This window comes from Cyprinus carpio, chromosome B24 (genome assembly GCF_018340385.1).
Source record: "Cyprinus carpio isolate SPL01 chromosome B24, ASM1834038v1, whole genome shotgun sequence".
In the NCBI taxonomy this organism is placed as follows: domain Eukaryota; kingdom Metazoa; phylum Chordata; class Actinopteri; order Cypriniformes; family Cyprinidae; genus Cyprinus; species Cyprinus carpio.
Genome location: NC_056620.1, coordinates 513364 through 540632, shown reverse-complemented (window position 1 = coordinate 540632; position 27269 = coordinate 513364). Strand labels below are relative to the sequence as shown.

The 27269-nt window shown below is 34.9% G+C and overlaps 1 protein-coding gene across 1 annotated transcript in view; it reads right to left on the bottom strand.

The window, feature by feature from the left end:
* Nucleotides 1–295: 295 nt before the first annotated feature.
* The window catches only part of LOC109063879 (V-set and transmembrane domain-containing protein 2A-like), a 41188-nt gene continuing 14214 nt past the window's right edge, over nucleotides 296–27269 (bottom strand). Inside the window, exons 3-5 of the mRNA XM_019080887.2 lie at nucleotides 13097–13147; nucleotides 12451–12790; nucleotides 296–1681 (exon numbers count right to left, since the gene is read on the bottom strand). Coding sequence (XP_018936432.1) covers nucleotides 1605–1681; nucleotides 12451–12790; nucleotides 13097–13147 — 468 coding nt within the window. The 3' untranslated portion in view covers nucleotides 296–1604. The remainder of the gene's footprint in view (nucleotides 1682–12450; nucleotides 12791–13096; nucleotides 13148–27269) is intronic.

Sequence of the window (27269 nt, the reverse complement as noted above, 5' to 3'; positions counted from 1 at the left end):
CTACACAACTCCACCATGAGTAAGAAAATGAGTTTTCAGAAAGCCAGCATAGATTTGGCATAATACATGGGGCTCTTATGTGTTTTGTAAACAGTACTGCAATGTGCCCATCTCAGCAGTCTTTGGTTAAATGATATAAAACACCTCAAGACATCAATAAAAGAGCAGAATTTCAAACAGAATGAATTCCATCAACCGCATCTTGAGATTCCTTTCAAAACCTTGACATTCCTCAAGGGACGTCTTGTTCTTGTTGATAACACAGTGTTGGTTAAATGTCACCATCTTATTTTCAACCACTACTATCACTTTTAAAATACGGTGATAAGGGCATCATGAGGGAATATGTAATTCTGATGCCTTTTTTTTTTCAAGCTGTATCTTGGTTATTAATCTCAGAATGCCCAGTCTGACCCTGATTAACCAGAATATGATCTATCAGTCAGTTTCTTCTTCATTTCGCCTGCAGCAGAGGATGTTTTGGTGTCATATTGAGTTCAGTCACTTGTGTTCAGCTCGTTCCATTTTAAATTAAGAAAAAAGATGAGAGAGAAAACCAATTGTCAATGACTATTGATTTTGCCAGCTTTAGTGTAAATCCTTGATGCAATATGATTTTGAAGATGGTAAACAACCGCGGAAATGAGAGCGGCTTCAAGAGGTGAAAAGCAATCATCTTCAGCACTTAAACGTAGGTGAATCATACTTAAGATGTTTAGGAGGACACAACCACAGCATTCAATAGCGCTGAAGGTCATGTAACACCTTTAGTGATGAGAAGGTTCAAAGCTCAGGACATTTATTTCGATCAATTCGTCTGACCCTCCACTCTCCAAAAAAAGTAAATAAGAACCAAACAAACAATATATTTTCAATTGCACTGAAACGATGCTCTGAAATGGCATTATTGAGTGTGTGATTTGATTCCAGCCATAGACTTCTATGCTCACAACATGCAACATGCGAACTCAACGTGACTCTCACGCGGCGTGAGTTTACAGGATGGAGGGGCAAAAGAATACACTCACATTTATTATGTCAAAAAAATAAAGCAATAACAACCGTGATTTACCACACAGTCAAGCTGAGCTCAGTTAGCGATCCAGACACAATATGTACTAAGCCGCGATGCAGTTATTTTCACTTCAAGGCTGTTTTTGCATGTGAATACACGACGAGTGAATGGCGGCTGTACAGAGGGGAGGGAATTTGAAATCAAATACTATATATATATATACTGTATATCTGTTCATATATTCATATTTTACACAAATATAGACTCTTTGCAACTTCAGAGCATGTATTAAATTCACAGCTGGAGATAAAAGGTCAACAAAAACCAACCAAAAAAATATATAAGGGTGCAAGATCCCATAAGAGTCCGTGTCCGTTTGTCTGGTCTGGAGTTTGATTTTGAGCGTGAAGCACGTGTCCGTTGTGGCAGTTTCCTTCTCCTAGGCTTTAGAAAGGAAGGTGCTTCTGGTGATGATCATTAGACTATGTTGGGTGCAGTGTTGAGGGACGAATGTGCTGTCTGCTCCGTCCAAATAGCAGGCAATTCTCTCTTGGCTCTGAATTAAGAGTGATTCCGGGAAAAAGAGTCACTATAGCCACGCTCCGCTCATGAGGCCGGTCGTGAGGAGGAGAACAGCGAGTCCATTACTCATGGATATCCTCGTACCTGTGCGGAGAGAAGAGAGGACACTGAACAGAAAGGCAAAACAGAAGCACTTCATCGCAGATATAAACGAAATGCACCTGTCTAGACTTGATTGTGCATGACTGGGCAAATAGCGTAAGAATACTTCAAACTGACAGGTTTTTGCTCGTCATTTATTGCACGTCCCAATATATATCAAAAGGAATTGCTTCAAAAAGGAATGATTAATGCAGATTTCATGCAGCAAATAAACTGTAACGCTTCAGGTCCTCAGGTAACAAACAGGCGTGATTACAAGCTGTTCCACAATAATAAGTTGCATGTGGAAATAATGTACTGCTGGCTTTCCATCTAACAGTTATTTATGTCTATAAGTTTTACATGCAACATAAAAATAGCATAAACTTTTACATGAATATTGAGAAACATGTTAAGCTAAGGAGTTTTTTTTCTTCTTCTAGTTTTGCATAAGACAAAATGTGCGTTCATTTGATTTGCACAAATGGTGATGTTTTTTAACATTTCAGTGTGGAAGATAAGGGAACACTATTTATCTACAAACAAGGAGTTTTGAGCACAGGCAATTCCAGGCATAATTTGCATGAATTAAAATATGATGTGCATTCGTAATACTTATTAACTAATTGCTGGCTTTGCATTCACCTGTTTGTATGCAAATTTTGAATTTGCATGGAAGAAATCCTGAATGTAAATGCCTGATAGAGAATTACAATTTGCATATTCCTCAATATTGGCATAAAAGTTTATGTGCTAAGCTGAAGTGGATTTTCTGGAGTCAAAATGTGCATTTGTTTGTGTTGTCAACACACTAAGTATAGACAAGGGTTATAACATTTAACTAACACTAAAACAATTGAAATAATTACTTGAAATAAAATAAATATGAACTGAAATATATATATAATGGTATATCAATGTGATTGAGGTTATAATGTTATTTATTATTATAATATTTTTTTTTTAAAGTTGAATACGGTTAATTGTCATATTTTCTCATGCTTTGTGTGTTCTACATTATGTGTCAATGTGTTACAATGATATTTTAAATGATAAATCAATCATATCTATATAATCCAGTGTGTTCAATAGCTAGGTGTGGGGGCAGTAACATGCAAACAAAAAACCTGCATCCAAATAGTTTTCTCCAAATCAGAAAATAAATAAATAAATAAATAAATAAATAGTAGTAGTAGTAGTAGTAATAATAATAATAATAATAATAATAATAATATGTGCGAATTGTATTAGTTTCTTTAAAAACACACGGTTTACATGCAATATTTTATTTATTTATAATTTGAAAGCAAACAAGTAACCCTGTTTAGGAAAGGGACATCATACCTTCCAGAAAACATCATCTTAATTTTGCAACGAAAATGTATTTAACAGTAATATAAATGCCCATGACAGGGTGGACATATCTTATGGTTTTTGTTTCGAATAATTGCCCATAATTATAAAAAAAAAAAAAAAAAAAAAAAAACCCATACAATATTGACGTATTTTCAGCATCTAAACATACAAAACTGATGTATTGATGACACCTAAAAAAATAATCTTTATGAATATTGAAATCGCGGCATTAATTTTATTATTAGTTGGTTTTAGTTGTCATATCAATTACCTTGTTTTAATTGCATTATTAAATTGTTCAACCGTTTACTTAACATGAAATTATAACATTTAGTTCTGTTCTGTGTGGTTTCTGCTGCCAGCTCGTTTCCAAGAATAGGTCTACATAATGTTAAACAAGACTTTACTTTAAACCCTTAAAATATATAACATTTCTGCAGTCGTTTATCTCTACTTGTCATTTGCCATGGGCCACAAAAGGCGTTTTCCCAGACATGCCGTGACTGACAATAGAACTATAAAATACACCAAAAACGCAACATAAACGAAATGAAACTATTTTATTTGTGTGCTGTAATCCAAATCATCCGGATCCATATGATTGTGAGGAACGGACCCAAATCCAAGCCTTTATTCTGTGATCTTCATCTCCATCCCGTACACAGCAAAGCATTAACTGCTCCAACACATCGTCACTTGGATTACTTTTGGTACTGCTTTTGGATTTTTTTTGGTAAATAAATTTGGTTTTTGTATTTATCTGTCTGTCATGTTTTTCTTATACTGTACAGAAATGTTTTAATGCATAGGAGTGGGATAAGCGACTATAAAAATATTGGTAACACTTTATAATAACTGCACACTATTAATCATTAATTAAGCATTAGTAAACAGATAATTCATAATTTATAAAGCATTAATAGACATTAATAAGTAGTTTATAAATACAGATATAAATGCTGTATTCTTGATTTAAAAGCATATCTATAATGTGTTTAATAACTTTATTGTCATACTTTATTCATGATCAATTTATCATTTCTCAATGAAGTATAGCATTATTTACAAATCAGTTATTTAGGAGTTGCCAGTGATTCATAAGATCACAAGAAATTGTAAGTAAATGTAGTAAATTCAGGTAGTTATAAAGCATTTAGCAGTGGTCAGTTAACTATTTATGTGAGCTCATCTAAAGTGAGGACTAGTTATGCCTTGTAAAGCATTTATAAAGGATATTTAAAGGCTCAGTTATCTTCTAAACAGGAAAAGGAAAACAAACACCAATACAGTGATACAGAACATAGAAATAAATCAACACAGCCTTTAAATCTCATTTGTAAAAGCTTTACAAAGGCATAAATAGTCCTCACTTTAGATGAGGCTCACATAAATAGTTAAGTAACAACTACATATGTTTTATAACTACCTGAATTAACCCTGACTTACAGTAGAAATACATGTTAATAAACCATTTATTAACACTCTAAGTAACTATAACTATATGTCTGAATAATAAGATGTATTGAATGCACATTTTAAACAGTTTATTAATCATTTACTTACAATTTCTAAGTGAATCTTATGAACCACTGACAACTCCTTTATAACTGGTGTGTAAATAATGCTATACTTCATTTAGAAATGATAAATTGATCATTAATAAAGTATGAAAACAACAATTATTAAATACATTATAGATATGCTTTTAAATCAAAGTATAAAGCATTTATATCTGTATTTATAAACCTGCTTATTATGTCTATTAATGCTTTATAAATGATGAATTAACTGTTTCCCTAATGCTTAACTAATGATTAATAGTGTGCAGTTATTATAAAGTGTTACCAAAATATTTAATGCTACATTGTTACTAAAACGGTTATTTTCATATTTTGGTCAATTGTGTTTTACATTCTTTTATATTCACTATAAAATGGGGGTCTAAAAATCTAAATCTCTTATTGATCAAATGATAAAAATGCCCTGATACAAATATCTCAATGATATAAAAGATACATAAAAACAATTTGTAGTTTTTTTTTTTTTTTTTTTTAAATATGCAGCAATTTGTACAATTAAGATGTTGCAATATGTCTAAATTGTTCGTTTTTGCATCAATAAAAACATACAAGAATGTGTGTTTTGTGCTTGTAAATGTTTCATACTAATACCTACATATAAACATGAGACCAGGCTGACTATATAATGATATGACATACTCCGAATGGGGAATTAAAACCAAAATTGAATATTGTGAGGCTTGAAAGGCACTCTATGGTGATATTGACCCTTATATGAAGAGTTCGGATGAACCTTAATAGCATTTTTCCCAGGCTCCAATGTTTACGTTCAGTTATTTAACTTTAATGTTAATGAAAATAACCTATTTATTGCCATTAAAGTGAAATTACTGAACTACACATAGGAGCCTGATAAAAATATACTCATTTTAGAAGACCATTTCAAAAAGCACTTCTGCATCTGAACTCTTCATTTGCTCACATCCACAAGCAACGAGGTCATTCATGTGCAACTCTTCTTAATATTACTAATATTATTACTTTTTTTTTTCTTTCTTTTTTACATAAAGTGCGACCAAAACAACTCTAAACTTCCCAGGTACCACAAAATAGTCTGGTTTTATTGGTCTGTGTGTAAATAAAGAAGACGCTATCTACCTATTCACAGAGGCTTCCTGCCAAAACCTCCACATATAAATCAAGCTGAAAACTGCCATTACGCCATGAAAAGGGATTATTGTGGAGCCTCCTGCAGCCCAGCCTGCCTTTCTAAAGGCTTTTCAGAGTATTTTTAAAACAACCTATGTGTGCTGACAGCTGTGTTACAGAGAAATACAACTACAGCTCTGTGCTGGAAGGAAGTTAAGAAACGGATAAAGCGTTAATTTAATAAACTGATTTTTTTTAGTGGTGCAGGCATGTATGGGAAGGCTTTGATAAATGATGAATCTCTTCCATTTCCTCCAGAAAGTCAGTTTCTCAGCCCTATTGTTAGCAGGTTTGATCGTGTTCGCACAGTACTATAAATACGCCTGTAAATACATTTCTGAACCGCATTTCCTGTTGTTTTTCCTTCATATATATATATAGGTGTGATACAAGGCCTGAAGAGCTCTCTGAACTTATTGCACAGCTGCCTCGACTGCAGAAGAGAACGGGAGAAGCTCAAGGATGTGCACTGGCCATAAAACCCACAAAAACAAGGCAACAAAGAGGAAATGGGAAATGAAATATTCAGTAAATCACTGTGACATTTATGGGATTTTTCTGGCGGTGGGAGTGGAGCTCTGGATCAGAGAGGAGACCAGGATCCTCCCATGACCCTCCTCTCCTCTCTGCCAGATCTCATTTGGCCCGAGGTGATCAAGCCGAAGGGGAACCTTCCTGAAACAAGCGATTGCATCCGCCCGAAGCGTCCCTTCCTTCGTTTGCTTGCTGGGAATAATTAATCACTCTTGCCGGCCTTCTTTAATCCGGGCCGAAATGCACTGTCGATTATGCGTCGCATCTTTACGTTCATTACCAGTCGCATCTGATTAGCTGTGAGGAAGAGTATGAGTCATGCCAGGATGTCAGCAGATGTAATTACAGCTTGCTGATGCTGCTGTAGTGAAGGTTCTCGAAGGTTAAAAGAGCTCGGAGTACTCGTGTTCAAGGAATACAACTCAGACATACTGTAATTATAGTAAAGGTATACAGCAAGCAATTAATCTGACCTCCGCTCATTTTACATGCCGTACAAATTATATGTTAGAAGAACCTCTGTGCAGTCAAATTTAACCATCTAGGTGCTTGATTTATTGATCAGAACTTTCTTTATTCTTGTTTTATATTTTCCAGCATCTTTTTTCAGCTCAAACCGTTTGTAAGATCTCTGCTGGTTTTGGAAAGTTCAGAGTGTAAGAACTGGCTTTAATTCAAATCAAAAGTTGAGAGCTGAATTGAATTGGCCACAGTGTGCAGGATTTTGATTTAAAATGACAGGAAGAGAAATTTATTCATTTGCAGTTCAAAGATATTTAGCAAGGTTGCTCAATTTCATCAGTCCAGAATGATTTAAGACACTACTTGAATAATTTAACATTATTACAGTTTTTCTCAATTGAACACATTTCTTGAAATTGTGACTCCTTTTCTTTTATTGTATATAAAAATTCATAACTTCTCACCCAATTCCCCATACTTCCTATTTTCAGGTCAAAATTACGCTTTCCACTCAAAACTATTAAAAAAATAATAAAATAAAATAACTTTGCCCTCAGACATGACACACAAGCCCTCAGAAACACACACACTACAACACAGTCTTACGCACTAATTAGATCAATTCATAACACTGTTGCAAAAACCTTCTTTTGGCAATCAGGTATTATTTTACAGCTCAATGTCTCTTACAGTATACAACATAATTAGAGCATATACATGTTACAGTAAATATAGCAGATATAGTGAAATTCAAAAATATTATTTACAGTAAGAAAATATTATTTTCATTACACAGCTGTAAAGAGATCTTACAGTAGAGTAGATGAAAAGCACTAGAAAGGAAAAGGTCAAATACCAAAGAATTGCATATGAACACCACAGAATATAGAGTCATCTCTTACTGTAGTTCTGCAAAAAATACAGTACGTGTAAGAAGTACTTGGCTACAAATCAGTTCAGCAGTTGCTGTATGAGTTTGAGGATGTACAACTTGTGCTTTAGTATTTACTGTACATGTATATGTAAAATTTTTTACTTTTGAAGTACTGTTGTTGTTGTTTTATTATATTTTGTATTTTTGTTGTTTTGAAAGCCTGTAGACCAGCTTCCTCATGCACAAGAACATGATTTCATTAGGAATACATGTACTGTACTTTTACCCCGTCCCCTTCATTTTTCTTTTCCCCTCCTCTTCCTCTTTGTCTCCCACTATTAGGATTCATTTTCCAAATCACATAATCACCTGTGCTACTTTTTATATCATCCTGAGATTCTGACCTGTGTGTCATCAGTTTTGCTACTGAATGTTCACACATGGATAAATGAGTGCTATTTGTGTTCATTTTGTGATTCTTGAGGTAGTTATATTGTGTGTTTGAGTTTCCTAAATGAGAACATGGTTAAAGCCATGCAAAATGATGCCGTTCTTGTGTAGAGTTTTGCAAAAAATAAAGAGCAAATTGGAGCGTGTGTTAAAAAAGGTGAAATGTTTTAAAAGTTTTGAAAGTGTCTTTGTTTCGAGAACTTTATAAATGGTTTGGAAAACTGTGCCAAACTAATCAGTTATAGTGTGTTAGCATTGTGAGAAACTGTAACTGTCTATGGGCACTTCAAACACTGATTATTAATGCATGGGAGTACCCTATATATTGTGCCATATTTCACTTTTTATGAATTGCAAATAACAATAGTATTAAATATTACATTTATTGTAAGTTATTTTTTTTCTTTTCATTTCTTTTCTCTAAGAATTTTAATTCTCCACCGTTTCTCCATCTCATTTCAAATCCAATTCAAAATCAGCACCTGAATCTGAATTTAAATCGTCGTTCTTTCATCTTTTACATGGCTATTTGCATTGTTCATGTTTTAGACTTTGTAACCAGGTTGAGTTTGTTAAATATTACCGGATCTCACTGTAGACTATTAAGTCTTTTTTATTTTTCTATTTGGATTGTTTATAAGCAACTTTTGTAACCAGGTTGAGTTTGTTATGTCAATAATGCAAAATGACAGTTAAAGGCAGTTCATCATTGAATTCAGTGATGTAATCATGCAGCTCAGTTCAGTTTAAATCATATCTGTGCAATAATTTGCAATCAAGTCAACGATATTAATACTTGACCTCCAAATATTCAAGATCTGGCCCAAATATTTGCCAGTGTTTTTACAAGATGTTTATTTATTTATTTCATGTCACAAAGATTATTAGTGATTTTAAATCTGACACAAGAATTCTTAAAAAGAGATTATTAGTGATTTTTTTTTTTTTTTTTTTTTAATTGCTTTGGCTCAATTATCACAAGCAATTGGTAAGTGCACTTCAACATTTTTCAATTGTGTTAGTGCAATACACATAATCACAACATATCCTTTTCACTACACATAAAAAGTGTTTCATCTATATAAATGTTTCATTTGTTGTTGCTGTATTTATTATAGCTATTTATATTTTTCATTTGATTTAAATATTTTTTCATTCAGTTAAATAAATTTGTGTGGCGAGAGGGGCGGGGCCAAGAGCCGTGGGAACAGAGATTTAGGCCGGTGGAGTAAGTGCTAATGCGTGACACCTGTGCCACTCACCGTCTCGAGATCCATGGAGGAGCTCCAGAAGGATAAAAGGAGGAGTGATGACAGTGTTGGACGAGATCGGACCAGGCTTGGATTTTATTTTGTGTTTTGGTTCTGTTTGTGTGCGTGTGCGTGGCAGTTGTCTGTGAGGGGTTGTCACGCACTTTTGGGTTTATTTTATTATTGAAGTTTCATTTGAATGTTCACCGGTACCCGCCTCCTTCTTCCCCCGGGGTTTCGGCACCAATGTAACAAACGTTTGTAGGTTGTGTTTGATGTGTTTGGATGTTTTATTGTATTTTGGCAAAGGTTTAGTTGTGAAATGGTGTTGATTATAAGCATTTACTCCACGGGCCCCGCCCCTCTCGTCACAATTTGTCTATCATTTAATTCAACTGTTTCATCAATTAATCATTTATTATGTCCATAAATTTTCAACTTGTCTGATTGTTGTCTGATAATTTGTAAGTTACAAATTGCTGCAAGAGCTTTCAGTCATGAAAGACCAATTACTAATTATTTTCACCTGATGATCACAATTAGATACCATATAAGTAGAACTGAGAGTGAGACTTTGCAATATTCAAACATGGAGCAGGATAGACTTGTAGAGAGAGGAAACCGGCATAAAAGAGGTGGTGGTGATCCTCAACAGAGAGGTGGACTTCAGAGAAATGTAGGCAGAAGACAGTGCACCATCATCTCTAATGAAGTCCGGGCCATCATTGCTGACCATGTGGTTAACAGAGGCCTTACCATGGCCGAGGCTGCCAGGTTAGTTCAGCATAACTAACAAAGGACAACTGTCAGCTCTATCATCAGAATTTTTCTCCAAGAAAACTGGTTAGTCTGCTATAGTAACTTCACTATACTTTTACAATATAGAACTGTTACAGTAAAGGCATTACTGTATAGAAAAACAACATGTAACTGTCACCATTTTATGTAATTTGTAATGGTAAAATATTGACAGCATACTGTTGTCCTTTCAGAATTAACAGGAGACAACCTGGTGGTGGTCACCCATGTGTTTTGACTGACCAGCAGGAGTTAGCTGTGGTGGAAATGGTCAGGGCAAGGAATGGCATGCGGCTGTCTGAAATCAAGCAGGCTATTGAGAACTGCAATGACATCTTTGCCAATGAACCGTCAATTAGCCTTCCAACTATTGCCCACCTTTTGAAGAAGCACCAGGTTTCTATGCAACAAATTTACTTGGTGCCTTTTGATAGATGTAAAAGAGTTAAGTGAGTAAGTGCCTGGACATGCCTTATTGGCCAAAGGGGAACCATCCAAGTGCCTGATCTGAAGATGGTGTGGTAGGCTGTAGATCAGTTCTAGCATCATACAACACTGGACACCTGATAGCTTTTCTAAATGACCATGAGCAGGTCTGTCATGGTGTAGATGTTATCGTGTGGGACAGTGTCAGTTTCCACCATGCAGAGCTGGTTCGGTTATTGTTTCAGGCACATCCTTGGTTCATGACCCTTTACCTTCCCCATACTCTCCTTTCCTCAACCCAGTTGAGGAATTCTTCTCTACATGGAGGTGGAAGGTGTATGATCACCGTCCCCATGAGCATGTCACCCTTCAAACCATGGATGAAGCTTGTGGTGATATAAGTGCAGAGCAATGTCAAGCCTGTATTCGTCATGCCAGAGGGTTTTTTCCCACGGTGCCTGAACAATGAAGACATTCACTGTGATGGAAATTTATGGTCAAATGTTTAAGACGGGCTTGATAATTAATGTGAATTTCAGGTCTACATTTACAGGTTGTTGTTTGGGTTTTTCACATGCAACAACAGTATTGTTGTATTTTATTTATTTTTAATAGCTTTTGTCAGTTTGTCTGAACGTAAGTGTAACATTTGCTGTAATGGCCCTGTATACAGTCTTACAGTACAGTAACATTCCTTCAGCACCGAGGGTGATTTGAAGGCTGTCCCTTGTATTGTTTGCTACTGAATGAACTGATTGTTAAAGGTACTTAGCTGAAAAGCTCTTACTGTTGTGTTTTGAAGATTAAAACAAATGTTCAATACAATGATTGTGGAATGAAAATGTGCAAGTACAATGAGATCAGGTTTTGAAAGAATGACAAGTGGTATTACAAGTGTGATCAGTTTCAAGTTTTGTACTAAGAGTTTTGAAAATGTACACATTACTTATGAAAATAGTACCAGACCAATTTAAAAAAAAAAAAACGTAATCAGATTTTTACATGTTAATCTGCTGCTTGTACTAAACACTGTGGCAAAGTTTGCTTTCAAAAGAGGAATACATTTGCTATTATGAGGTCAGTATAATCTGGATGTAATACCAGATGTAAATAATTAATTGACACCAATGCATGTTTATTCCATAAAATCCACATATATATATTATACTAAGGCAAAGTTTGCTTCCATGACAGGAGCATATTTGCTATTTTGAGCTCAGTATAATACCTTCAGTCAATGAAATTATTGGCCTGCTATTTATTGACTGCTGACAGTTTCTAAACTTCATTACTAGTTCTACAACTGTTCAAATAAATCCTATTAGCAGCTCTATTACATATACATTTTTAGATTTTAATTTGCCAATAATATGGCGTCATTAATCTAAATAGCTATAATAACTGGTCGCATTATTTTCCCTCAGGGTAAAACTCTCAAAGCTATTTTTAAATAGCAATGAAGGTGTACAAGTATTATAATCGCAATAAAAGTGTGTAATGTAAAACTTTCCAAACTGCCTGAGTTTGAATTCCAATTACATAAACGCTGAAGTAATTAAATGTAGCTTATTACACTTTCAGTGACTGGCCATAAATATCTTGCGTAAATATTCATTATTATGTACATATTGTAAATGCAAATTTAAATACGATTAAAGTCGCTCTTTTTTCCCCCAGTAGTGCATAATATTTAATACAGTGTTCAGCACAAAACCACCTTCGATTTAAGTTTCAAAATCCCATGAACACGGCAATATCTATAATTCTATGGCATCACAGATGATTAATAATGAAATCTGATGCACTGAAGCTGTTTCTTTATGCAATCTGCAAGCATGTTGAAATGCAATTGCCAAACGTTTGAGACAGAAATAAGCGTGCGGCGTCTCGTACCTGACCCTGTGCTGTGCTTCACTGTTTTGGAGTGTGCTGTCTGCGAAGTAGAAGTGGACTGAGCCCTCTGGTCTGAACTCATGCCGTTGCTGTCCTGGCCGAGAGCCGAGCTGCTCTTGCGTGGTTTCTTATCGGTCAGGTGCAGCGGAGAGCTCTTCTTAATGGTCCTGTTGCGAGGGCGGACGGTGGCGTTGACTTTCAGGTAGGCTTGAGCTTTGTACTCCTTCAGCTCTCCATAGTTGGCATCTGTGACACGGCATTCATACAGACCCTCGTCATTCTTGCTCACCCGAGAGATCTGCAGCTTGTGGGAGATGTCATTGCCTTGGACCTTGACTGTCTGTGAAGAGAATGGAAGATAAATCCTCAGATGAACTCGCTGCTCTAGACCAACCAATAAAACCTTAATTTGCCAGTGTCTTTGCTTTAGAGGCCTTTCATAACAGCAGAAGTTGCCGTCAAGTTATTGAACCCTATAAAGACTACTGCATCATAGCTTTGCTGTCGCACACAATCTTCTTCACACCTTCTGTCTGTGAATTACAAATTGTCTGTACTGAACAGCTTTATTAAAGGGATCGTTCCCCCACAAATCATAGACATGTAATAATTTACTGTATCATATAGCCATAGATTACATACTCACACTTATTTTAGTCCCTTCTTCATCAGGTTCTGGATCTGGAATCAGCTCCATCTGCTCATACAGAACAACAATAATAGTGTTTAGAGTTTCATTCAGGGCATAAAATGTGAACAATAGCTGAAGTTAAAGGGGTCATATGACGCGATTACATTTTCCTTTCTCTTTGGAGTGTTCCAAGCTATTGGTGAATAAAGAAGATCTGTAAAGTTGCAAAGACTAAAGTCTCAAATCCAAAGAGATATGCCTACTTAAAACGGCTTGTTCTAACACGCCCCACATCTCTACATCACTATGTGGGAAGATTTGCATAACACCGACCAAATGTTCACGCAAAGAAAGAAGGCATAACTTTGATTCTCGCTGTTGCAGCTGGCATCATGTCGTATAGATGCTGTGTGTTTCATTGTGAAAGTGAAGCTACTTTGTTTGGTCTTCCAAAAGAGGACACGACTAGAAATCAGTGGTTAAGTTGTATTTACAACACTGTTCCAGAACAGTTCAAACCAAATATTCAGATGTGTGCAGCACATTTTACAGAGAATGAGGACTGTTTCCTGAGAGAGTAGACTACAATACGGCGTCTGTTTCTATAAAGTGCGGCAAATCCAACTTTACAAGGACAGTCCGGCGCTTCTGACTCACAGCCTGTAAGTACGTTTTCGTACGCGCATGTTGTTTGTCGATTCTCAGATCACAAATGCAGACATGGTTTTATGCAGTGGTCTCCACCCCTGCTCCTGGAGAGCTGCAGGACGGTAGCTCTCCAGGAGCAGGGTTGGAGATGCCTGGTTTTATGTTTACGCAGCGCGATATGCAACGCAACTCATAAAAAGACAGTATAAGTCATTATAATCAATAATTATGTCCCCACTGGATGCAATAAATACTTCGTTTATAATGGGTTTTATTGGTTTTGTCTCGTCGCACCGGCCAGGACACGCATCACAGTATGTTAAGGGGCGTAAAATTTCCGTCACAGCCAATCACAATGCACCGGATAGCTGGCCAATCAGAGCATACCTCGCTTTTTCTGAACGATTAGCTTTGTATTTATTGAAGGCGGGCGTAGAGGAGAAACAATAATGTACATTATATGGAAAACCATGTTGTTGTTTTTTAACCTTAAACCGCATAAACACATTACACTAAATACACCAAATAATGTTCTTTTTAGCAACGTCATATGACCCCTTTAATTTAGATTTGATCATAATGAAAGTAATAATACATAATATTAATAAAATAATGATGATGATGATGATAACAATAAATAGTAGTATTATAATATAATAGTAGTAGTAATAGTACATTACTATTGTATTACAAATGCACTTCATTCATTCATTCATTCATTCATTTCTGGTGGAAAACTGCAAGTTAGTTTTTTTATTTTTGAAAATCTGTTTGAAGACTTTTTTGTTTTTAAATTTGGTTTAATGATATGTTTAATTATTTGTTTAGTGCAATCATCTGTCCACAAAATTGTTGAAAGTTGTCTTGTGTTTTCACAAATACATGTTAAACTCACTACACATGCAGAGACTGTAAACCAAGACATCTTAAGTTATGTGCTTTTCTCTGAAACACAGTGCAACAGACTATATACTTACTGCACACACACACACACACACACACACAAACACACTGTTGCTCTTTCTCACTCTCTTTTCTCTTCAGCAGTTAGTTACTATACCATTTAAGCAGTAAGTAACTATACCATTTTTGACCAGATTTTTGCCCCAGTTTACAGTCTGCACAGGCAAGTCAGAGCCGGTCTGATCATATCCGTCATATCATAGTGAATGATGGACACAGAATCTGATATCATCCAGTTGTAGGATATCAAACATCTGAAACAGCTGATTTTAGCACACACATGCCAGATTTACACTGCACAGGTGACACAGAAGCACTTCACACAGACTGTTAAATGCTGCTCACAGGTGGCATGAATGCATTTACTCAGAGACAGCACCTTTATAAAGTACCTTGAGACCAGAGCTTAAGGTGGGTCAGAGCAGGCATAATTTAGTCTGGCTTTTATGTGGCATTGTATTTTAAGCAGATTGAACTCAGCTGAGTAAAGACGCCTTCAGTGTGTGATCCTCAGTCCACGCCCAGTTTTTCCTCTGTATATATTTACTAAGTTGACAAGTGTGTGATGCTTAATAGTGTTTAAAATCTGTTCAGATTTTGAGAGTCGTGTACTGCATTCCAGCCTTCACTTTTGAAAGTGAAAAAAGAGCAGATGGCACTGCTTCGGAAAATGAGTACTGAATGCTTTAAAATATAGAATTCGTTCCTTCTTTTAGTGTGTTGTGGTTGCTTTAAAATATTAGTATTATTTTGTTTTAATTTTGTTCAAATTTGTTTTACGGACATCTTTGGCTGTTTGTTCACATCTCGTTCTGATTTTAGAGCATTATGCTAAAAACAGTTATTTATCGGTCAGATCACTTTTACACATTGTAAACTTTCAAACGACTTAATTTTGCATGTAGGAGTGTTTTTTAATTAATCAGCTAATTATCCAGCTGGTTAGAGCACAAATGTCAAATAACTGAGCTTCAAAATGGCGAGGTGTTGATTATCGGTTATCATTATCGGCTCAGAGATACCATATCCATACGTTTCTAATTACAGAGAGAGAAAAGAAACACTCAAGCTTGTGTTGCAGTGACCTTGGATTGTTGTTGTTCTGTTACAAACGACACAATTAAAAACTCTGAATGTTTGAGAAGCACAGTTAATTGTTTGTTTAGGGACGGCACGCAGACGGTGAGAGGTGTTTCCATCACCAGAGCTAAACTGAACAATGATTCATTAGAAGCGGCGCAGGAACAGATGGCACTGCAGGCACCGTTTTCTGCTCTTTAAGGAGTTTCAAATATTCAAAAAGCAGCACATCAAAAAACAATCAGCACAAAATCCATCAGGCTAAAGAGGAATAACGCTTCTGCAAGACGACACACGGCCAAATAATGAACTTCATCTGCTCGAGGTCTGAGGCAATTGCTTTTAAATTAAGCAATAAGGAACAAATTAGATCCATGGTAAACATGTTCATCCTTAACACCAATAATGTCATGTTTGCTTGTGGCTCTCTGGAAGTATTATCCGCTCAGGCTTCATCCCAGCTAACCTTTGGAGAGAACACCGTGAAAATGCGCTCAAATGAAGACGCCTGATGAGCCGATGCCACACGGTTTGAACCCAGATTTACTTTATGCATTGATTTTTAGAAGGGAAAAAGTGGCAAATGGCATTTTGAAGATGTAGACGTCGCTGACAGGGTTGAGCGTAACCGCAGAGGCTCTTCGTGCTGCCACATGATATCAACAACACTGCGCTGAATGCTGCAACCTTATTGCGGTTTTACAGAAGGGCAAGCAATGATAGAGAGACGCTTTCTGGAGATGACTGACAAATTGAGCCGCAGAAGATAAAACTGTAGAAGTTCATGTTGAGACTCATAGTAACCCTTATGAAAAAAAGTATTAAACATGCACTTGCAAAAAAAAAAAAAAAAAAAAAACTGTTCTTGCAGATAATATTAATGAAGGCCACTTACGGTAAGTGTGTTAAGAAACACAGTAGTGAACATAGTCTATTGTTACAGTAAGTACACTTTTAAAAAGTGCTTATTGTATTCATTTCAAATTAAGATTTACTTTAAAGTACACTTTAAATCTTTTAATGATCTTTTGTTGTGCCTTTCAAAATGCACACTTATTTTAATGTTGACTACTAAAGCACATGTAAAATACTTGCTTATAATTTAAATTGCAGTTTAAATATAAAATTTAATGTACTTAGTTGCAAATTTATCATTAAAAATGTGTAATTGCAGATATAATAAAATATGACATGCAAAAATGACCGATTAGAAATTTCCATATATGCTTTTCTGTACATTCAGCAGTCCTTTAATCATATTTAAAAGACAATTTAATTAATTACAGAATTGCATATAAAGATGTACTTCAGGTTTACACTGCAAAAAAGTACTGTGAAGTTCAGCTAACTGCAATTAATAGCAGTTTAAAAGCAGTTAATTAATAGCAGTTTATTTTCATTTAACTGCAACTAATATGCAGTTAATTGTCTTTTAAAGTATATTCTTAGTACTCTTTTAATTTATTTATTTATTTATTTATTTATTTATTTATTTATTTATTTATTTATTTAAGTATGCTAAAGTGACCTTTCTTACACAAGGGAAACAGGTCAGGGTTACATAAAGTTAATTAATCCTAAAAAAATAAATTAAAATAATAAATAATAATAAATAAACTGAAATTAAATATTAACTGAAATTAAATATAATTAACATTTTATTTCAGCTAATTGCCAAGGTAGCATGTATTTAGTTTAACTACACTGAAACAATAAATCAATCAATTAATCAATCAATCTATATAATTCCTTGCAAATTTCACAATTTATTACATTGAGTTAAATGTTAAATTTTAAAGTAGATAACATTGAAAACACTTGTAAAACATTCTCCAGTAATCTGTTTCATTTAAAAATAATTTCTTACAGTCTTAAACTGAAATAAAAATTTATAAAATTATAATACTATAATAATACTAAAATAGAAATATAAAATGTATAAATATAAAACAGATAAAGCAGATGCTATAAAGTTTCGAAAGTGGCCTCATTAAACGTTTTAGATATGAATGTACTTGAAAAGCATATAGACTCACATGAGATGAATGATAAAAGCTTTATCTGACATGCAGTGGGTCGTCTCATTATAACCCTCTTATTGCTCACTCTCACTCACGGAATGAATTATTCACATCTGAGGCAATGTCATCTAGACCAGGGAAAAAACTTCAGAACTGACATTTTCCTCCAAATGAATTTATCTGGATTGTGTCCGAGTGTGTGGAAAAGAGCTGATTTGAAAATTTTATAGCAGTGGATTTGATTATTTTATAGAATTGCTAACTAAATATTTAATAACTGATTTTGTATTTTTTTAATGTATGATTTTTTATTGTGTTAAATTAACAATATTTTGTAGCAAAACTGCTGTTTATTTTTTTTTTAGATGTGTTTCTTTCAAAGTTTAAGCATAACTCAAACTAAACTTAATTAAGTTTATGCTTTAAAAAAATAAATAAATAAAATACCAACTTGATTCAATAATATTCTCTTTTATAATGCATATTGTATTCTCAGGATATAAATCCTGTTATATAAAACACACTTGCTTCTCAAATAAATGCGTCTAGTTTTAAAGACATTTAGAAAGTTTTACTGGAAAACAAAAACAGAATACTGAGTAATAAAATTATGTTTTGTGGAAGGGGTTTAAAATAATTGCAGAAGTCCTCAATAATATCAGGCTGTTGAAAGTAAGCTTTTAGAGCAGAAGAAGGACTCTTGTGTCCGGATAACTCACTCGGATACGGACCGTTGATCTCCATTACGCTGAGATCTCGTATCTCTGCTATAACATTACGGCCATTTAGCTGGACCTCCAGTAGCCTCCCATTAAAATCAAATACAATTAAACTAAATGAGCTCTAATGAATTTCCAATTTCACTAGCGGTTCTGGGTGTTCAGCATTGACTTCTAAGTAGTATCTGGCTTGCACTGCAAATGGTGACTCTTTATTTCACGAAACTGATATGCTCCACAGCAAAGCCTGCTATTTAAAAGGACGGTTCAATCAAACATATAACATACAGTAATTTATTCAGTGTCTGATGATCATGATGCAGGATGACTGACTCCGGGATGAAGACTGCAGGAGAATGCAGTTATATGAGCCTGAAATTCAAGATATGAGGGCAAAAAAAATATTGTTTAGCAGTATCACACCAGCGCGAGTGTTGCTTTTCCCCAATATCTGCACCACTGATAATGTGATATTGATTTTACACAATGGTTTAATAAACGACAAGGAAATTTGGTTACATTTTAGACATAATATTGCCTGTTTTTTGCTTAATTTTGCAAATTATACCAGTTTTGTTACCGAATTAATCCATGTTTTTGAAATAATCAGTTGAGTCAATAATTCAATTATTCATTGGAAGTAACTTGCTTCATTTTTGAATGAATCAACTGTTTGAATGAATCGATTGAATGATTGATTCAATGACGCACTCATTAAGACTTTACAAATGAATAACTGATTTCAGTTTAGTTTTAGTTTGAGAGCATCATTTCATTTTTTTATCAATATTTTTATGAATATTATTTATGCAGTGTTAAATCAAAACATGTATTTCTGTAATGTTTTTTCAAAGCTTTTCCCAAAAAATAATGACTTTAAATGATCTTTTGAGTGGTAATTTCTAATTAGTGCGTGTGTATATCCTGTATGTGTGTGTTGTTTTTATATTTTATATTTTATATAACTTTTCTCATTTCTATACAATAAAAACATCTAATGAACAGGTATTGTCAAGCTTCAACAAGGCAAATAAATAAACAAGCAAACAAACAAGCAAAATATAGGTTTTCAGTATAGTTTAAGATAGTTTAAGATGGTGAATAAATGTTTTTGGTCTGATTTATTGTGAATTTTTCATTATTGAATTATTCCTTTGAAATTAATCTGAAATTTTCCTTTAGCTCCTTCATGAAAAGACAATTTTGATTTGTTGTTTTCCTTTAGATTTTTTATTATTATTATTTTTTTTTTTTTTTTTTTGTTTATGCAGAGCAGCTGAGCACATACAGTAGGAATGCATGTTTATATAAAGCATTATAAGTTCACAAGTTAAGCAATGTGACAAACAAAAACAACATGTGTTTTGCTTAATTTCCACATGTGGAAACGCTCCACTGCCTGCCGCACTAATACCTCTGCTAGTTTTGACTCGTCATTTGTGATTCTTACGCTCTTCATTACAGCTAACTGTCATTCTTCACGCCCGCTGGAATTGACTTCTTGTAAACTGTGCCCCTGCAATTATTTTGCATAATGCACGAGGCTCCGAGGTCCCCGACACTAAATTAATGTCAGGGAAGAAGGACGGCATCATCTATATTAAGATATAAACATATCTCACTTGAATGGCCACAGCCGTCAAGCGTATTTCACTGCGGAGATGGTGGTGATGAAGTCGTATGTTTTCTGCTGTTGTTTGTGGATATCGTTATTATGAATCTGTATCTCCCTCTTTATGAGGATATTGAACAGTGTGTTTTTGTTCTCAGGGCAAACAATATGATTAGATACACACTTCTGAAACTTTCTCTCTCTCTCTCACACACACACACACACACACACACACACACACACACACACAGTTTCATCAACCTAAAGCTGGCTGGACTTCAACAAGTTATTATATTGCTCTCGTATGCTTTGTGAATGTGGCGTAAAACAGTGATGCATTATGATGGCCTTGCTTTACGGCCATCCGAGCGGATGAAATATGGCTGAGGCAGCACATGGAGTGTGTGGAACATGTTCAACTCCTCACTTAATGACATCTGGGCTCTGTGCAGTGAAATAAATGTGTGTGCATCTGCAGATTTCCAAACACTACAGCAGATAATGCACAGGCGCACATGGGGCTTTGCTTCTGAGACCACCCAGGCAGTTTTCCTAATTAAATGCATAAAGATTTACATTGACATTGGAGGTCTTTATTACTGTCATCGAAGTTTGAGTGCATTCAATTAATGTTGCCAATATTTTCTTAATGTTTTCATGTCTTTTGAATAGAGCTGGTGATGCACCATGAAGAAATTTAATATTTAATAAATAAAGAAATATCTAGGTGTCTTATCTTGTCACCTGTTTCAAATCAGAAAGATTTTAAAAAATGCACTCACAAACACACACATTGCTGAGTATTAGCCTTGTTTCTGTGTTACTTCCCTTTTTTCCTATTTGAACTGTTCCCTTGTTTCTGACCATTGCCTTTATTGGATTACTCTTTTGCCATGCATCGGATATCGTTGTTTGCCAATGTTTGACCACACCTGTCTGACTACGCTCTTAATAAAGCCTTGCATTTGGATCCTCAACTACATTATTATGTTACATATGGATTTAACCTATATATATATATATATATATATATATATATATATATATATATATATATATATATATATATATATATATATAGATGCCCAGTAGCATTCAGTCACCATCTTTTTTAATCTGAACACTGCAGTGTGATCTAGTGATAGTAGTTCCTCTGCACAGTGGAAGAGTTCATTAGTGAAGCGAGGCATCTGTAACTGTACATGCAGCAGACATCATTCACTTCTTAACATCTCCTGAACCCATTGAACCTATTTTGAACCGGATTCCTGTAAACAAATCCACTGGCAAACAATCAATTTTGTGTGAGTACCACCTCTACACCACTTCACTGTTTCCATTGGCTCTCTGCATTGACAGATTGTTGAAACATGTCAAATGTGGTATAGCAACATACTTATGCTGAGAAAGCTTGTTAATGCCCAGAGGGATGATATCATTTTCTGCTGGGCACAGACACACTGATGTGTGAGTCATGAATTATTCAGGCCTGTGGAGAGGCGAGAGGACTGTTAAACAACATGAGAATATATGTATATGAAGGAAATTATTGAATTTGACAACTGCTCTCGGTGTGACTCCAGACAGATGTTGCTGATGATTGATTTTGGCTCTTATAATGTAGTTAACAAGTGTTCTTGTCATTGTTGACAAAACTTGAGTAAACAATGCATCAAACTATTGCTGCAGTGGTTTGTGTGGCATATGTAAGGCTCCAGAAAGGTTTACGGGACTGAACCCTTTTTTTTTCAATTTTTTTTTTGTTTTTTTTTCTCTAAAGCAAATGATTGTCATATTAGTGCAATATAATAAAGCAAACAAAACAATCCCATGGTAATTTATAACTATTACATTTACATTTTGGTGAATTGGTGGCCTAAGTTTTATGAATTGGTCTCATTCATACATTTCTGTACATTCTGCATATTTATTTATTTATTTATTTATAAAAATCATTCTTTTTCAAATCTAGATGAAAAACAACAACTTTAGAAATTGTTTGATTTAGTTTAATGAAATAAAACAATTGACACAAAACACACAAGTTTTTCCTTACTGTTTTTAGAAAGTTTCACATACAGAAAACAATGTTGTCAAAGCGATTCCTGATCACACAGATCTGTGAAAATGACTAAAAACACTGTATTATGTATGCGAGGCCAGTAGGTGGCGAAACACTAGGAACCTGTGCACATCCCTATAGACTGAACATGTAAAACACATGCATGACAACATTCGTTTTTTTTATATAGTTTACACAGATATTGAAACACTGTGATTTTTCAACGCGATCCCACAATAATTTGTATGTATTTTACATAAAATGGTCCTACAAAAAGTCCATTTACTTATGTTTTTACCGACACTAAAATGTACTGACATATCTACAGCACCTAAACTTACAAATAAGTATTTTCTGCATTTTACATACAATACTGACATTTACGACATCTAAAAATTGCATCATTAAATTGTTTACTCGTTTACGTAATATGAAATGATTAAGTACTATTCTGTGTGACTTCTGCTGCCAACTTGTTTTGAAGAATAGGCCTACATTATTAAACAAGACTGCACTTTAGACCCTAAAAATTAAACATTTCTGCAGTCGTTTAACCATTACTTATCATATAATATTTAACGTTTTTTGCCATGGGACACAAAAGGCGTTTTCTCCGACATGCTGTGACTGAAAATAGAGCTATAAAATACAACAAAAATGCAAAAGATTGCAACATGCCGTGTTTCTGGCGAGAAACTTACGGTGTAAATTGTAAGTTTTAGCATCATCAATATTGCACTTATTAATATTGACGTATAAACAATGAGACCAGGTTGTATTTTCAAAAACTTGTTTTCAAACATTTGCATTTTCAGGCTCCAAAAACTGCTGCTGTGTAACGAACGGACAAAGTTCATTAAAATTGTTTTAATTTTTCTTTAACAAAGAGTTTTGCTTTTTTTTTAATGTTTATTTGTCTTAAATCTGAATTTTTTTTTTTTTTAAGCTGAATTGATTTTTTTTTTGAATTGTGAAACATAAACTTAGAATTGTGAGAGGGAAAAAAAAATCAGATTGTGAAATAAAGTCGCAGTTGTTTTTTTATTTTTTGTTTATTCCATCGTGGAAACAGGCTTCCACAGACACCAGCAAATGCTAACTGCTAAAGCTAACCATCTAAACACTGACACCTCGATGCTGCTTCATGAATTCTACAGTCACATAAAGGGTTCATAAATGCATTCAACAGATAATTCAAGGTTTGTGAGGGTCTGAAGCAATGCTTTAACCTTTTTTATTCCACGGGATTAGAATATGTTGCATTATTAAAAAGGCATGCTTTCCTCTGCATTCAGCACATCCACTCACTGCCTGTATTATTTGCTAAAGTGAAAAAATAACATGATCTGCTGCTGTTCTAATGGACAGCAGGTGAATGACAGAATAAGTACACATAGTGCTGCTCCTCAGCTTTGACTAGGTGGATGTATTATTTGCTAAAGGAAAAAGATGATAAGCTCTGAAAAGGACGAGTATATTATTGTGTTCAGCAGATGTTTGATTTATTCTGGCTGGTCATGGCTTGAGAACTAATGCGATGGTATTGTCTTGAGAAATGTTTTGTGCTAGTATGTGATAGATGTGTTTTTATTAAAAAATTGTTTTGGTTTGTGATCTGTTGATTAGGGATTGTAGTAATGTTTTGAGCTAGTCTGTGCTAGCTGTTCAGAAATTGTGTGTTGCTCAGAGACGCACAACAGTTCTGCTGTGGCTGTAATAGTTAATATTGGCAAAACTAAGCAAAAATATTGTGTCTACAATATAACACAACATGAAGTTCTTATTTAGTGACCTGGGGGCGTATTACAGAAAGATCCTGACTTTAAAATCATATTGCACTTGTTTTGGTTACCATGGTAATTTCAGTTAGGACCAATTTTAGGACAAAAGCTATTAAAGAATAACATTTTCTACTCGTATCTTAAGTACAGATAGGAAAGGGGTATCCCAGAAACCTCCTAACTTGACCAAAAGTCTTGAAAACTGTCCCAACTTTAAAATTATTTGAACCCATGCATTCCGTTGAATTAGGAGGAAATCGTACAGATTTAATGAGAAAACATCACCTAATAAGTCAACATTTTTAAATCTTAAGTATCCCTGTACATTCTTACAATGCAAACACCATAGGCATGTTTATTTGTCTAATGTTGGGAATTTCCCCTGCTTATTAAAAAGTTATGTTCATATACATTACAGTATATCAAACATCAAAGGACCATGATAAACATCAGCCTTGGACGAGATTGTTTATGTATTAGGAGGAAATCGTACAGATTTAATGAGAAAACATCAATTTGAAGATAATTTAAAAAAAAAACAAGATTTTTAAAAAGTAAGATTTTTGTTTTGTTTATAAGTTGTTTTTTTGTTTGGCTGGTATAGTATTTTTTTGTTTATTATTTTTTTGTAAGTCTTGGTTTATATTTTTTTGTTTTTTTTTTTGCTATTGAATCTATTTAAAAGCTTTATTTATTGTTTGTTATCTTAAGTTATTTATATAACAGGGTGCATATTACAGAATGTTTCTTATCTTTACTATATCATATGGCATAAATATGAGACAAAAACTCATACGGGGCGTTTTTGCCCCAGTCGCTCTATTCTTAGGGGCATGTACCTGCAGGCTTCTACAGACTTCATCACACAGTGAGTTGTTGCCTTAGATCATGTTCATGACCAATCAGCTGTAATGAAATGTAAGATGACCTATGCAAATTTTCACACGTTATGTTTTTCATGACTAATTAAGTTGACGGGTTAAATTGGCAGCCCTATATAGAATATTTTACGGCTGCAGATTATTTGCGGTGTATGAATTTGTGCTCATGGTGTAGCGGATCTGATGTCAGTCAGGATTATCTGAAGCTGCTGCTTCGCTCTTTCTCTCTCAGTTCTACAGACCGGAGGCACTGACGTGTTTTTCATTTGCACTCAAACGCTGAAGTTCAGCACACACTTGAAGGTTCAAATCAATGCATAAGGTTGACTTTTGCAGACCCTAACAAAGAACTATCCTTTAAAGTTAATGCATTCCAATCTTTTTTTTTGGAAAGCATTTTATTAAAAAGTATTCCATTCAAAAAACTTTGCACAAATATAACTTTGTGATTACGGGGGTTAAGAGGTTCCATGTGCACTCATCTCATACATTTGATCAGACTGACATGACTTGAAGAAAGCATGCATTTGTGAAAATGTGCTTTATTTCAGCACTCCTCATATTTAGACCCAATCCCATTTCTTTTACCATTTGTAGTGGAAACCATTAGAAGTGCTGTGTTTTTTTTTTTTTTTTGTTTTTTTTTTTTGTTGTTGTTTTTTTTTTGGTTATGTTTTTTTTTATTGATGTTATTTGCCATAAATGCCATACATTGATAGTGGTGATATTGTGAGATAGTGAGACCATTTTTAGTTGTGGTGGGCCTATTTGGGAGAAAATCCAGGGCCATTTTTACTCCTAGTCCATCCCTTGTGTGTGTGTGTGTGTGTGTGTGTGTGTGTGTGTGTGTGTGTTTTGTTGTGGTGGTGTGTGTTTGTGACATATCAAGACACAACTCTGTATAATGTCATGGGTATGTCGCCAGGTATTATAAGGAGAGGGTGACTTATGAGGACATTACACATGTCCCCATTTTTCTAAACGCTTATAAATCATACAGAATGAGTTATTTGAGAAAGTAAAAATGCACAAAGTTTCCTGTAAGGGGTAGGGTTAGGTGTAGGGTTGGTGTAGGGCAATAGAATATACAGTTTGTACAGTATAAAAACCATTACGCCTATGGGATGTCCCCACTTTTCACAAAAACAAACGTGTGTGTGTGTGTGTGTTTGTGTGTGTGTGTGTGTGTGTGTGTGTGTGTGTGTGTGTGTGTGTGTGTGTGTGTCAATATAAGCAGCGCATCTATACAGAACAGTAGTTAAATGGCTCTAATGCACACCAGTATGGAAGCTGAACGACGTGTGATGACGTGTAACAGTGCAGTAGTTATGTCCCATTTCTTAGGGGAATATTTTCACCTCGACCCCTTGACGCTCTACTACACTCTGTTCCAAGGGACAAGCGGAAGGGGTATAAAATAGAATTGGGATTGGGCCTTAAACTCTCGCAGCACCTTGTTGAGGTCTCAGCATCGTTAGCTTCACTGTAATAGCAGTGTTTTTAGCTCAGCCTGAGGTCATTTAGTATCCGCAGATGTGGTTACCAGCGCTGACAGCTGTGTTATTGATGGTCTCAGCCTTTATCCAGGCGTCCCGTTTCCCCCGTGAGTGACAGACTGAAAGACATTCTTTCACTCACTAGAAATGGCGCTGGTCTTCCTGCATCCCTAAGCAGGCCTGGCTTTCTTTCTCCAGCCTCTGTTTCTCTACTTTCAGCTGCCTCTTTGTCTTCTCTGTGGAGAAAGTCAGTCGAGCTGATACAGATCCGCATCGCTTTGAGAGGAGCGTAACTTCACGCTTTGAAATGTTCACCTGGCACAGTGAAACAACAGGCAGCCAGAAAAAACGAGATCTCCACAAGAAAACAAGCAGGCCGCGTCGTGTCAACACAGTCTCATAAGGAAACGTCACTCTTGCGACTTTCATCCGGCGCCACAAACCCATCAGCCTCGCTCTGAATACAGTACAAACGACATTCAGACATCACTCTCCAGCTCGTTTGGAGGCTTCCATTACCTTTCAGACATTCTCTTAATGCTCGGCACAGTGGCGTTAACAGGCAGGAGTGAACTTAACAAAACTAAACTTCATTCCAAACTTGCAGGGTTTCCTGTCTTCATGAAATACAAATAGAGTTTTTTTTTTTTTTTCTGCAGATTGTCCAAGTTATTGTTATCCACACACTGAAAATTTATAATTTTGTTTTGCAAAACTGACAAAATTACTATAAAAGTTGTCCTTTCTGTCCGCTCATTAGCACAGAAATAAATCCATTACATTATTTTATTGTAATTGAGATACTATTATTGTTTTTGTTAATATTTTCAGATTTTTTTTTTTTTATTTCATTTTGCATGTTGGCAACAGGCTGAAATAAAATGTTAAATTATTATTATTATTTTTTTTTTTTCCAATTTTTAAT